General features: G+C 45.6%; 1 protein-coding gene across 6 annotated transcripts in view; it reads left to right on the top strand.

Annotated features, from left to right (window-relative positions):
• The window catches only part of LOC308585396 (potassium voltage-gated channel subfamily KQT member 1-like), a 395,874-nt gene that overhangs the window by 197,252 nt on the left and 184,347 nt on the right, over nucleotides 1-14,275 (top strand). For all 6 annotated transcript variants that reach the window (XM_081191024.1, XM_081191022.1, XM_081191023.1 and 3 more), the window contains one exon: nucleotides 11,437-11,512. In XM_081191024.1, coding sequence (XP_081047150.1) covers nucleotides 11,437-11,512 — 76 coding nt within the window. The remainder of the gene's footprint in view (nucleotides 1-11,436; nucleotides 11,513-14,275) is intronic.

Below are 14,275 nucleotides of genomic sequence, written 5' to 3'. Positions count from 1 at the left end.
AGGTGATAGACTACATGGGACTGGCTGAAATGACTGGCAGAATCCGTGACCAGGGGAAAGAGACGGCGGATGAAGACTGGAAGAAATTTAAAATTTATCTTAAGAAACATTGTAAAATTAAGGAATGCTAAAATGTTGAGGTTTTGGAAAAAAGGGGATTACAGCTGTAAAAGATTAAGTAAAAGAAAAGAATAAGGGAAAATCTGATAAAACCAAGGGGTAGGATTTGCTGAAACAAATTTGGAAATTGGGCTGCAGAAAGGGGAGGTATGGGGAAGTCGGTGAAGTAAGGTTTAAGAAAAAAGGATTCGAAATTATACATGTTTGTTTATGTGTTTGTTTGTATTGTGTAATGTTTGTGTTCATAAAAACTGTGAAAAACCAATAAAAAAATTATAAAAAAACAAGACATTACAATCTCACGGCTTCTTGATCAACTACAAAAAAAGTTGCTTGGTTCCATCACAAAGGCTCATTCACCTAAGAGCCCTGCTAGATGCAGGTCAGGTCTCGTGGCTCTTCACCAGAGCGGATCAGCAAAATCTCTGCAGCAGCAGATGCAATCTTAAAGAGAAAAAAGATGATGGCCAAACATCTGTCAATAATTCTAGGACTCTGCGTGTCAGCCTCTCAGAAATACCCTACAGTGGTTTTTACTTCTCCATTAATGGACAATCATTCACAACCACCCCAGGTCTTTGTTCTTACCTTAAGCTGTCCATTCTGTGCTGGGTGCAAACCTCCAATCTTCGGCAAGGCACTCCATTCAGAAATCTGTGCAGCAGTCAGATAACCACGGACTCCAGTTTACAAGGATGGGGTGCCCATTGTCAGTATCTCTACACTCAAGGCCTGTGGTCAAGCTTGGAGGCCACTCACTCCATCAGCTGATGGAGCTAGAGTTGAGAGCAGCCAGACTGGCAATTGTTCGCTTCTCCTCTTGTCTTCAACTCCATCACATCCTTCATCAAACAGACAATGTAACAATGAAGGCCCACATACCTAGTCAAGGAGGCACCCATTCAGAATCTCTCCAGAAAGAGATGGCTCTTCTCTTCAGTTGGGTCAAGTTTTGTAATCGGTGTGTCAGCAGTGTGGACCCACCCAGTTATTGGGAAGCGCTGTGGTATGTCCCAATCTACTGTTCCCTGCATCCCATTAAATAAATAGAACAATTGGCTTACCTGAAGTGTAGATTTGTGAGTGGGATGCTGGGGACAGTGGAACCCTCCCTATGATGGTCTGCAGTCACACTGATTTTTTTCCTTTAGGAGGGGTACTGTTGACTCTGTCACTTCTATTTTTATTGATTTGTGAGCCAGGAAGGGAGGCAGGATGCTTTTCTTGTTTCTGGTGCTTCGGTAAACGTTGCTGTTTGCCGAGTCCGAAAAACTGAGAAGGAAGTGCCTGCCTCCCACAAGTCTTTTCTTCTGCCTGAGGTCATGTGAGAGGAAATATCCATTCCACTGGCCCCAGCGTCCCCAATTCATTCTTTCTAATCCATAGAAGACAGCAGTGGGTCTTAACAGGCTGGTGGAGCCAGCAGCCTATCCAGGGTCCCACTGCTCTTGTCATCAAGTTGGTGGTGGAGAAGAGTCAGCATATTAGTGGTGATCAGACCCGTGCCACAACTTCCCAGTGGATCCTTGACAAGCCCAACTCCGCCCCTTCCCTAAAGCCCTGAATTTCAGGGGTGTGTGCTGGCTACTGCTGGCGGGGGTATCATTGGCAGAAGCTTCCGCCTTCCCACCCTTTTGGCAGAGCCTGGCACACGTGGGCAGAGGGCTGCTTCCACCTCATCCAAACCCCTCCAGCATGGCAGATGAAGTGTTTGGCTTGCACTGCCAAATGTTTTTCTTCTTCTTATCACAATGGACCCTCTTGGCGAGATTCTTTTTTATGTATATAGAAGCTTTGATGATTGCTGGTTATTAGTTGTTCGAATTTGTGGCATATCACCCTTGCCTATGTCAGAGCCAGAGAGAAACTTCTTGCCAGCAAAAGACCCAGAATTCTTGAGAGTTTTGTTGTTGTCTTGCAGTTGACTGGAAAGGAGGAGCATAGGAGAGCTGAAAGGAAGGCACGTGGTTTTCATTGGGGGATGTTGCTTTGAGGACTCTCGCTCCTTTTATTTCTTTTTCTATTTTTATTACATCTTTTTATTACCTTTTCTGCACAGAGTTCAAGGTGGCGTATATGTTTTGCCTCCTCCCCACGTTCTTTGGGATGCTTAGCTGCTTCCTTCTCTGTTCAATGGGTATATGCGCAAAGAAACAGATATTATAAGGCACCACAAATCTTAAACACCCTTTCGTCACAAAGACCGCAGGCCCAATAGAAGATTCCCTTCCACTGAAACATTTTACAACCTGTGGCAAAAAAAGATTCCTAGCTTCACATACACACTGGTATCCAAACTGCTGGTGACTGACCAGGAAAAGGGTCATAGTGGATAACTCAGTGAAGATCTTTCCCAGGGTGTGGCAGCAGTGAAAATGTGAGCTCTGCATCAGTCTCTGCTTGCTTATTTACCTCATTCTCAGACTTCCTCTATGCTTATTTATCACAAGCAATAGTAAAACCTTGAAGTTTCTTTCTTGCTTCATTCCCTTGGCTGAGCAAGCAGGATCCCTACATCATTACCATGCCAGATTGTTGCATTTGACTAGAATCACACTGTTTCTTGCTCCCCACTTCCTACAAGTGGTAGGAGCTTACTGGGTTTCAGGATTACAAGATGTAGGATTGCCATATTGCAAACAGTGAAAATCCGGACACAAAAGTGCTTAGCTTTTTTGGCCAAAGTAGTTGTTTAAAGTAGTTGTTGGGCTGCCACACATCCAGATTTTCCCGGACAATTTAGTGATTTCTGCCTGGACGCTGTTAATGAGGGCCATTTGCTGGCTATGTCCAGGAAAATCCAGACGTAAGGCAACACTACAAAATGGTAAACTATTGCCCACCTATTGCTTTCTAGCTCAGTTACACTTCTACTGACTTTTATCAACATTTGAAGAAAGGCAAAATGAAAGAATGATGCACCGAAATCCTGCTGCCACCGCCAGTGGCGGAGCAAGCCGATCAGGTGCCTGGGGTGGGGCGCGTGCCTTGTGCCCAGGGGCGGGGCCAGCTGCCCGTGGGGTGGGGCGCTCCACGGGGCCTCTGAGGAGTCTGCCTGCCTCCTCCCACTACAGCTGGGGGGGAGGCAGTGGGCGGACTGTTGGGAGAGACCTGTGGCTTGGGCGCGCTGCAGGCGCTGCAGTGAGTGCCGCCCAGTATTTTGTTATCACCCTCAGTGGTGACACCCGGGGTGACCCTCCCCCACCGCACCCTCCTTCCTCCACCCCTGGCCACTGCCAGCAGACATCATGAAACAATTGTTAGTTCCCTATCATATTCTAATAGCCATGGAGCATATATATCACCACTGTGAACCCAGCATAGTACTTTCAGACCTGAGACTCACACTGCATACAGGAATCTAATTTCATGAGCTTTAAGCTGTACCACGTAGTCCAGAACAGGGCATTATGCCAGCCATGAGGCTATAGCTCCAAATGGTGGGCCTATGTCTTACTCTGTTCCTCTCTCACATAAAGATGCTTAGTATGTGGATTTCCCAAGTCTGGGATGTACAATTATGCTGCATATATGTGTGTGATATACTAATTTGGGCATCCCTAGATGTTAAGACGCGGGTGGCGCTGTGGGTAAAACCTCAGCGCCTAGGACTTGCCGATCGCATGGTCGGCGGTTCGAATCCCCGCGGTGGGGTGCGCTCCCGTAGTTCGGTCCCAGCGCCTGCAAACCTAGCAGTTCGAAAGCACCCCCGGGTGCAAGTAGATAAATAGGGACCGCTTACTAGCGGGAAGGTAAACGGCGTTTCCGTGTGCGGCTCTGGCTCGCCAGAGTAGCTTCGTCATGCTGGCCACGTGACCCGGAAGTGTCTGCGGACAGCGCTGGCCCCCGGCCTCTTAAGTGAGATGGGCGCACAACCCTAGAGTCTGTCAAGACTGGCCCATACGGGCAGGGGTACTGTCAGAGCTGCCCAAGGTCCCAGCTCACAAAGGACCAACGCCAGTTCGTCGTTATATACAAAAGTCTTTATTGAAGTTCATTTTCACTTTGACAGCCGCAGCGTGCAGCTCTACGTCTGAAACTCTAGACCGCCGAAGCTCCGTCTGAATCTCCTCCCCCCAGACACCAGTTTAAGACTCTAGCCTTGCTCCACCTCTTCCTTTGCTCTTTCCTCCTCTGGCTCCGCCTGTCCGCTGGGGTCTCGCCCTTCCTAGACTCTTCTGACGCTGAGTCCCCTGAGTCTTCCCCCTGCCTCCGGCAGGCTTTAGGACCTGGTTCCCAATCTGGGTTTTCTGCTGTCCCGCGCGCCTGTACATTTGAACTTGGCGCGCGCGCCCAGCCGGCAACCTTCCTCCTGACCGTTACACTGCTCCTGTCACTGCTTCCCCCTTCGGGGAGGCTAGCTGGACCCGACCTCCCTTCCGTTCCCTCACTCTCCGATGGAGGCGTGGTCAGCCCTGACTCATCTTCTCTCCCTGCTGGAGGAGACGCTGGCCCTGACACATGGGACTCTTCCCCCCCACTCTGCTCTGGTGGGGAAGCTGGTCCTGATCTCCCGCTGCTGCTTTGGGAGTCCCCGCTGGCCCCTCGTTTCTGGTGTGTCCCCCCTGGCACCCCCCTTGCCCTGACCATCGGCGCCTCCTTCTGGGAATCTTCTGATTCGCTGGAGAAGCTCATGGAATCTCTCAGGTCACTGTCGTATTCCCCTACGCTGCCCTCAGATTCTTCCCCTTCGCTCTCCATCTCCTCTCTCCCCTGTGCCTCTGTTCCTGAGTCCCTGACAGGTACCTTTACCTTTAGATGTTAAAGTAGAATACAGAGGAGACATAAGGCTACTGTTTTCATTGGCATCTTTGTGTTTGGTGTAACTTTATCTGAAATGTTATACTCGCTCATGCAGTGTTTGAATTAAATATGCAAAGGCCTAGTATTGAGGTACACAGTCAGATTTAGACTTGATGTTGATTCCCAATCAAGTCTGTGGCTCCCCGTTTGTGGAATGCTCTCCCCAAGGAGGTTCATCTGGCGCCTTCATTATAGATTTTTAGGTGCCAGATGAAAACATTCCTCTTCCACCAGGCCTTGGGCTTATTAATGTTCTATTTTAAATGTGTTTGTGGGAGTGGAGATTATTGTTTTGCTTTTGTTGTTGTTGTGTTAATCTACTTATTTTGTGCTTTTATCCTGTATTTTTATCTTGTGAACTGCCCTGAGATGTTAAGATGAAGGGCAGTATGTAAATTTATTTATTTATTTATTTATTTATTTAATTAAAAATTGCCCAGTGCATGCATGTGAACTGTTGTGTGCCTGTGAATTTTATGCTATGTGCATGCCTACATATTGTGCATTAGATGCTCATTTATGTCAGCAGTCTTTGTTGTGCTTATTCTGTGAGTTGGGTTGGTAGGACTTACTAAATATATTGTGGGATCAGTATTTTATTTTGTTTACTGCTGTTTTTTTCTTAATTTAGAGTCATTGTCATTCTATTTTTACTGTGTCAGTCACTTTGAGGCACTTAATTATTAGAAATTTTGTTTGTAAGAACAGTACGACTAATCAATTTATTATTCACATTTTTGCAATTAAGGGCTACATCTCTGGTCTTACTATAGGGGTCCACCTCAATCATTCTGATGTTGGTCCTCATGTTGGAACTGTGTATCACCTCAGTTTTCACAGACATCAGGCTGGTTTTCAAACCTTCTGTATGGCATGGAAAATTCTGCACAGGGAGGGTTTTCCCCAAAATAAAGTTTTATTAGTTTTCCAATATTCCCCCAATAATAGCCAAATTAAAACAATATCAATTAATTTCCAATTAATACAATTATTCAAATGCCAATCAACTTCCAGTTAATACATTTTGGTTAAAGTGGCTCCTGCGTGGGGGATTGGGTGCGTTTCTGATCTTATGCTCCATAGTGTTCCATAATGTTATTAATTTTAGTTACATTTCAGTTATAATAATAATCCCTTGATCAATAGCTGCATAATTAATGATTTCCATTTGTATTGTTATATTATATAAATTTATAAAACTTCAAGTGAGGAACTCAAAATATTATCTTTGTTCAGTCCTGTGTGTGAAAATAATAATAATAATAATAATAATAATAATAATAATAATAATAATAATAATAATTTATTACAGTGGCACCTTTTACAGACGCTTCAGGTTGCAGACTCTGCTAACCCGGAAGTAGTACCTCGGGTTAAGAACTTTGCTTCAGGATAAGAACAGAAATCGCATGGTGGCGGAGTGTCAGCAGCAGGCGGCCCCATTAGCTAAAGTGGTGTCTCAGGTTAAGAACAGTTTCAGGTTAAGAAAAACGGACCTCCAGAACGAATTAAGTTCTTAACCTGAGGTACCACTGTATTTCTACCCTGCCCATCTGGCTTGGTTTCCCCAGCCACTCTGGGCGGCTTTCAACAGAACACTAAAAACAGAATAAAACTTCAAACATTAAAAACTTCCCTAAAGAGGGCTGTCTTCAGGTGTCTTCTAAAAGTCAGATAGTTGTTTATTTCCTTGACATCTGATGGGAGGGTGTTCCACAGGGCAGGTGCCACTGCCGAGAAGGCCCTCTGCCTGGTTCCCTATAACCTCACACCTTGCAGTGAGAGAACTGCCAGAAGGCCCTTGGAGCTGGACCTCCGTGTCCGGGCTGAACAATGGAGGTGGAGACGCTCCTTCAGGTATACTGGGCCGAAGCCGTTTAGGGCTTTAAAGGTCAGCACCAACACTTTGAACTATGCTTGGAAACGTACTTGGAGCCAATGTAGATCTTTCAGGACCAGTGTTACATGGTCTTGGTGGTCACTCCAGTCACCAGTCTAGCTGCTGCATTCTGCATTAATTGTAGTTTCCGGGTCACCTTCAGAGGTAGCCCCACGTAGAGTGCATTGCAGTAGTTCAAGCGGGAGATAACTAGAGCATGCACCACTCTGGCAAGACAGTCTGCGGGCAGGTAGGGTCTTAGCCTGCATACAAGGTGGAGCTGGTAGACAGCTGCCCTGGACACAGAATTCACCTGCAACTCCATGGACAGCTGCGAGTCCAAAACGACTCTTAGGCTACGCACCTCGTCCTTTAGGGGCACAGTTACCCCATTCAGGACCACGGAGTCCTCCACACCTGCCCACCCCCTGTCTCCCCAAAGCAGTACTTCTGTCTTGTCAGGATTCAACCTCAATCTCTTAGCTGCCATCCATCTTCCAACCGCCTCCAGACACTCACACAGCACCTTCACTGCCTTCACTGGTTCTGACTTAAAAGAGAGGTGGAGCTGGGTATCATCAGCATACTGATGAACACTCAGCCCAAACCCCTTGATGATCTCTCCTAGTGGCTTCATATAGATGTTAAAAAGCATGGGGGAGAGGACAGAACCCTAGGGCACCCCACAAGTGAGAGCCCAGGGGTCCGAACACTCATCCCCCACCACCACTTTCAGAACACGGCCCAGGAGGAAGGAGCGGAACCACTGTATAAAAGTGCCCCCAGCTCCCAGCCCCTCTAGATGATCCAGAAGGATGTCCTGGTCGATGGTGTCAAAAGCCACTGAGAGATCCAGCAGAACTGGGAAACAGCTTTCATCTTTGTCCCTCTTTGAAAAACTGTTATGTCCATAGAGATTCCTTCTGACCATCTATGGTATTGTCTCTTTCACTTTCCCAGTGTTGTCTCCCATCATGACTTGTAGCAGAATTGAATCTCGGAAGTTTCTCAAAGGTCTTAGCTCTCCGTCCCTTTTGCTTCGATGTCTCAGAACAGGCGACAGCCTGCTAAAAGCCATTCTGTCTCACTAGTAATACTGTGTTGCAGATCTTTGCCATTTCCCCCCTCAGCCTAGGAAAGTGGGCTATTTCCCATGGATTCTTTTCATCTTTACAGCTGAGATTTATAGCCAATTATCCTTTATCTTTAATTATATTCCGTCAGAAGCACAAACAAATCTCTTTTTCGATGTTTTAAGTGGAGGTGGGAGGAACAACTCTATGTTCCTATCATATTCATACTTGAGCTTCCCCCTCGCCCTCCTTTTTCATTTCAAGTCACATACAGTCTCCATTATTGCTGTATTGATCTCAGTATAACTCCAATTATTCCCTCCTCACTCGTAAATATTTTTTAGCTTACATTCCACAGAGAGTTGCCAAATCATAAATATAAAGAGAAGCTTAAAATAAACAAACCGTGGGCTCCCCTCTCCCCAGCCATCTCTCGCACCAAATAAAATCTTATCTCAGCTGAATGTCTTGCAGTTTACAGTCACATCTCTTTCCAGCACGTGCCATTACTTTAAAGCCAATTAAAAAAATCCAGTTAGTAGGATAACCTCTGCTTCCAGAAATGGAGTCGGAGGGTTGCAGCAGACAACGTGCTTCTGCATCCAGTGCCTTTGCCTGCTCTTGCATTCCATGAAGAAGCGAGTGCCAGACCTCAGGGCCCATTCCTCCCAAGCCAAGAGAGGAATTCAGAGAATGGTTTAACCCCAACGATTTTCTCTATCTTTATTTGCATCAAGGGAGGTGTCCATTCCTGACACAGAATGGAAATAGAAGCTTGATCTTTTTAAAAGGAGGAGGAGGAGGGCACCTTTCCTGTAAACCCCAAATTACTGCATTTAAGACAAGATTGTGAAAAGGAAATCCTGCAAATTGGACACTGCTATTGCTTGATTGTGGGCCCTTATGCTGTAAAAACAAGGAGGAGCAGAAATAGAACAGCCAGTTCCGAGATGAAATAAGGTGACAGCTGAATTGAGTGCAGGGAAGAGGCATTGGCATTGGCATGGATCACTTCATCGAGCAGCCCAAGGGATGGTCAGTGTGCTGTCAGCCCACAGAGGCTGCCTAATGTTAGGGTCCACAACAGTTTGCACTGCTTCCAGTGGCCCGTTTGAGGCAACCTCAGGTAAAGGTGCATTATGGCTTGTCAGCCCCTGAGCTGGACTTCTGGACAGAAAGCGCCACCCTCCAAGATCCCTTAATCTAGCATTGGGGTGGGACAAGGTGTCCCTGTCTCTGTCCCTCCTAAGGATCCAGCCCAATGACTATCCCACCTGTATGTATGTATGTATTTATTTATTTCATAAAATTTATACATGGCTTGATTGTTGAAAAAAATCTCAAAGCGGTTTACAAAAAGAGAAAGCAGCAAAATTGAGAGAAAAACTCACCCATACTTTACAAGTTGTGACATACATAGAATAAAGAACAAAATGCAAATATGTGCTATTGCTATGAAACAGGCACAAACTCCGCATAGCAATAGTCAGTCCATTTGTGAGTAAAAATGTACCCCTGGTCCTGAAAACCCGTGACCAACTGATCTCTATAGCAATGTTGCAGGTGGCATACACGTCTAAAAAGAGACCCCACTGGGTTAAACTACAAATGGAGTAAAGGAGTAGGTGATGGCAAAGCCCTTAGGAACAAAGGTGGAGAGAGTAGGTGCAGGCCTCCTCTTATTTCTTAGGACCCAGCAGAGGAAGTTTTCAATCAGGTCCACTCTGAGGCCCTGCCAAGAAGAGCCAGAGCAGCGTGGTGTAGTGGTTAAGAGTGGTAGTCTCGTAATCTGGTGAACCGGGTTTGATTCCCTGCTCCTCCACCTGCAGCTGCTGGGTGACCTTGGGCCAGTCACACTTCTTTGAAGTCTCTCAGCCCCACTCACCTCACAGAGTGTTTGTTGTGGGGAAGGAAGGGAAAGGAGATTGTTAGCCGCTTTGAGACTCCTTCGGGTAGTGATAAAGCGGGATATCAAATCCAAACTCCTCTTCTTCTTCTTCTCCTCTCTGACTGGCTCCCTCACGGGGAGGCCATACCCACCCATGCTGAACCACAGTGTGCCTAGGCGTGCTGAGGTTAAACAGGAAAAGGTCTGCTGCCCCTCCCCAAGCTGCAATCTAGGGCAGATCAGGACTCCTCAGTAAGACAGGAAATGTGGACACATGCGATAATTTTGCTCTGTTCAGAAGGGGAAGCTAAGCCTGACCTGTGTGTAGCAGAAACTGAGTATGATTGTTAAGTTGTTCACCTTAGTTCCCTTTGCAACAAATGCCACATTAAGGGGGAGAGTAAGTCCCCTTTCATGCCAGCTCACAGAAAATTTAGTGGTCCAGGATGAGTCAGAATGAAAGAGTGAGAGATGCTCAAAGGAAGGGATATTTATACTCAATTTCTCCCCTTTGAAGGTGATTTTCTTTTGTACAGTGGCTAGCCAGGTGCCTTTGGGTGTTCACAAGCAGAGCATAAAGGTTTACAATCCCCAAATGTGTAAGAGCAAAATATCTCCAGGAAGAGATTTTGCATTAAGCAGAAGTGGGCATACACAACTGACTTTATTGCGTACAATTTCTGTTTGGGCCTGCCCAGGTTACCCTTATCAGCCCAGTATAAGGGGAAGCACACTCTTTACATGTGAAATATGTGAAATAATTTTGTTTTTAAAATTAAGCATGCTTGTAAATAGTAATTTGCCTGGTCAGCTGTGGTTTCTAAGGATCAAGCAGGAAAGCTTTGATAAACCACCTGGTTTTGCCAGAGTTTTGGTGTGTCACAAGCAACTGTCACAAGCTAGCGTGGGCAGGTAGGCTGGTAAAAATGTTTCTGGGTTAATAACTTTCACGAACTCATTTGCAATGATGAAATAAAGACCAGCATCTTTCTAGGAAAGGTTTTTGTTATAACTTCAAGTGTCCAAATATCTGTCCGTATTTTAATTTCTTTGTAGTAGAAACTTGTGGGTACCTTCAAAGAATATGAAGAGTGTCACAATGCTCCACATTTGCCTACATTGTGCCTTGCTTGCACTGATGGCAATTTCTCCTAATCTCCAGAATTTTCTATACTTCAGATTTATCTATTTTTGTTTAACGCCTTAAGCCACTAATTCTCAAACTATGCCAGGGCACACCAGCATGCCATAAGAAATGCTAGTTGAGTAGCTGCAGGATGATAGAAGCCTCCAGTACCTGACCTACTCTTTCTCTGCATGATCCACTGTTTGAACTTGCCATCTTCCAACCAGGAGGAGCGATGGTCAGACCAGTCACATGCAGAGACACAGACAGGGACAGAAGCAGATAGTGAGCTCCTCTGAAGGCAGGCAATTATTTCTCTTTCACACTCTAAAGCATTTTGGTTATGAGCACAGCATGCCTCCATTCTGCACAAGTGGATCTCAGCTGTCAGAAACTTGAAGGCTCCTGTACAAAATTGAAGCAGGAAAGACAAAGCACAAAGATCTAAAGGGGCATGTATGCTTAATATACTATTGTGAATTTGCACTGAAAAGCTTTGTATTTTAAAATCTTTGGGGGGAAAATGTGTGCCTGGTTTGTTTTGTAGGCTAACAGAAGCACACCGAACAGCTGTCAAAGTCATCAGGAGAATGCAGTATTTTGTAGCCCGGAGGAAATTTCAGGTAATAAATGGCAACAGCAACAGAACCAAGTAGTCCATAACATAAGTACTGTGGAAAAGGTATTTGAGGTGAAATGTGTAAAAAAAAAAAAAACCAACACCCACCCACCCCTCTGCCTAGGCACCAAACTGCATAGCTCCAGATTGTTCAGACAGGACCTTGATTACTCATAGCTTCTAGTATTATAGAGACTAATTACTGTGAACATTGTTGTATGTTTGAATCTATTTTTTAAAGTTTGCAATTTCATTTTTACACTGACTTACATTGTGCCACCAATACAGATCACACACAATGCACTTATTTTCCCCGTCATTAACAGTAATCCCTCATTGTATGCAGAGGTTTGGTTCCAAGGGTTCTTGAGTATGCATGAAAATCACATGCACTCAAACCCTTGGAGCTTGGCATTCAGAGCCTGGCTATGTGTTATACTCCACATGTTATACTCCAGGCTTGACTACTGTAATTCGTTCTACGCGGGGCTGCCCTTGAAGCTGTCCCAGAAGCTCCAGCGGGTGCAGAATGCTGCAGCGAGGCTCCTCACGGGGTCTCTGCCATGGGAGCATATTCACCCAGTGCTTTTCCAGCTGCACTGGCTCCCGGTGGAGGACAGGGTCAGATTTAAGGTGCTGCTTTTGACCTTTCAAGCCCTTCACGGCCTAGGACCCTCGTACCTACGGGACCGCCTCTCCTGGTATGCCCTATGGAGAGCCTCAGGGTCCGTAAATAGCACCACCCTAGTGGTCCCAGGCCCTAAGGAAGTCAGATTAGCCTCAACCAGAGCCAGGGCCTTTTCAGCACTGGCTCCGGCCTGGTGGAACGCTCTGCCTCATGAGACCAGGGCTCTGTGGGATCTGATTTCTTTCCGCAGGGCCTGTAAGACAGAGTTATTCTGCCTGGCCTTTGGCTTGGAGCCATTTTTATTCCCTCCCTCTCTTTCTTTTTTCTTTTCTTTTCTCCTCCTGCGATGAGGCTACATTTTAATATTTTAATGTTTCAATATTTTAATGTTGTATTTTAATTTTATTTTTAAGTTGTAATCATTCAGCTTGTTTTTTATTATTGCTTGTTAGCCGCCCTGAGCCCGGCCTTGGCCGGGGAGGGCGGGGTATAAATAAAAAATATTATTATTATTATTATGTAACACAGAGACATTGCATGTAAGCTCTCACTGCTGGGGGTTCTGAAGTTTCTCTCTCAAAAACAGGCAAAGAAACTGAATGGGAATACACAGTTTTCTGACTACCTATTTGTTGTTGTTGTTGTTGTTGTTGTTGTTGTTAATATGCCTCACTATCTGTTCTCCTCCCCATTTCAGTCCATAAGAAAAATTAGTTACTAAACAGAGATAAGCAGAGAGACAAAAAGCCTAGTAAGAAAGGCAGACTGTGGCCCAGATCCCCTCCAGCTTTCTCTGCCTGTCCCTGGGGAGACTTCAGCATTCTCTGTAAATTTTGTTTTTTCTCTGTCTCTAATTTTTCCAATCTAAAGTTTGGCTTTGCACATTTTCATATCAGTTTGTAATTTTTTAAAAATACGGTGTGAAAATTCATCCGCATTTTAGTGTGAATTTGCGCTGTGGGTTAAACCACTGAGCCACTTCGGCTTGCCAATCAAAGGTCGACGGTTCGAATCCCTACGACGGGGTGAGCTCCCGTTGCTCCTGCCAACCTAGCAGTTTGAAAGCACGTCAAAGTGCAAGTAGATAAATATGTACCACTCCAGCGGGAAGGTAAACGGCGTTTCTGTGCACTGCTCTGGTTCGCCAGAAGCAGCTTAGTCATGCTGGCCACATGACCTGGAAAAACTGTCCGCGGAAGCGGACAAATGCCAGCTCCCTCGGCCAGTAAAGCGAAATGAGCACCGCAACCCCAGAGTTGTTCGCGACTGGACTTAATTGTCAGGGGTCCCTTTACCTTTACCTTTTTATCCTTACATGCACATTTTTATATGCAGTTTTGACTAGTGAACCATTTTTGGCAAAGCACTTTACACTAGTATATGCATTTGTGTACACATTGCTTTGCTGGAGCAATGCATTGCAAAATTTTGGAAGAGTGCAAGTTTCAAAGGGCGGCTGTGTTTCGGTTCTTGTATTGTTTTGGAAAGTCCAAATTAGGTAGGTTTGCCTTTAAATGGCAACAGAATCAAATTTCTCCCCTCTCCCTTCAGAACCTGCCTTGCACACAACAGTTTCATGTAGCAGATCTCTCACTTTGGAATGAGTGAGTAATTGGCTTAGATCACAAAACGGTTTTGTTGTAGTTCTTTATTTTTCTGCGTTTATGCTTAAAAAGACCTGTAGAGGATGCCAGGTTAGTGCCCCTCCCCATTTTTTGTTTCCATTGTGTGTGTTTAGGGTTTGAGGCATTCTCAGCCTCTGACTGGGCAGCTTAGTCATTACTCTACAGCCTGCACATTCTAATGTGGATGATTTTGTGGATTTTAGCTCTGCTTTTAACACTATCCTCCCCCATAGACTGGTGTCCAAGCTAGAGACGATTGGACTCCCCAACTCCACCTGTCTCTGGGTTTTGGATTTTTTGTCAGAACGTTCTCAGAGGGTTAGAGTAGGGTCACATGTGTCCACAGCCCTTAGCCTTAACACCGGCTCACCACAGGGTTGCGTGTTGAGTCCCCTGCTCTATGCTCTCTATACGTATGACTGTACAGCCATCTACTCCAGCAACAAAATCATCAAGTTTGCTGATGACACTACGGTGGTGGGGCTCATTTCAGGAGGGGATGAGTCCGCCTATC

This window comes from Podarcis bocagei (genome assembly GCF_964188305.1).
Source record: "Podarcis bocagei genome assembly, chromosome: 4".
Lineage (NCBI taxonomy): Eukaryota > Metazoa > Chordata > Lepidosauria > Squamata > Lacertidae > Podarcis > Podarcis bocagei.
This window is presented reverse-complemented; position numbering and strand designations above follow the sequence as displayed.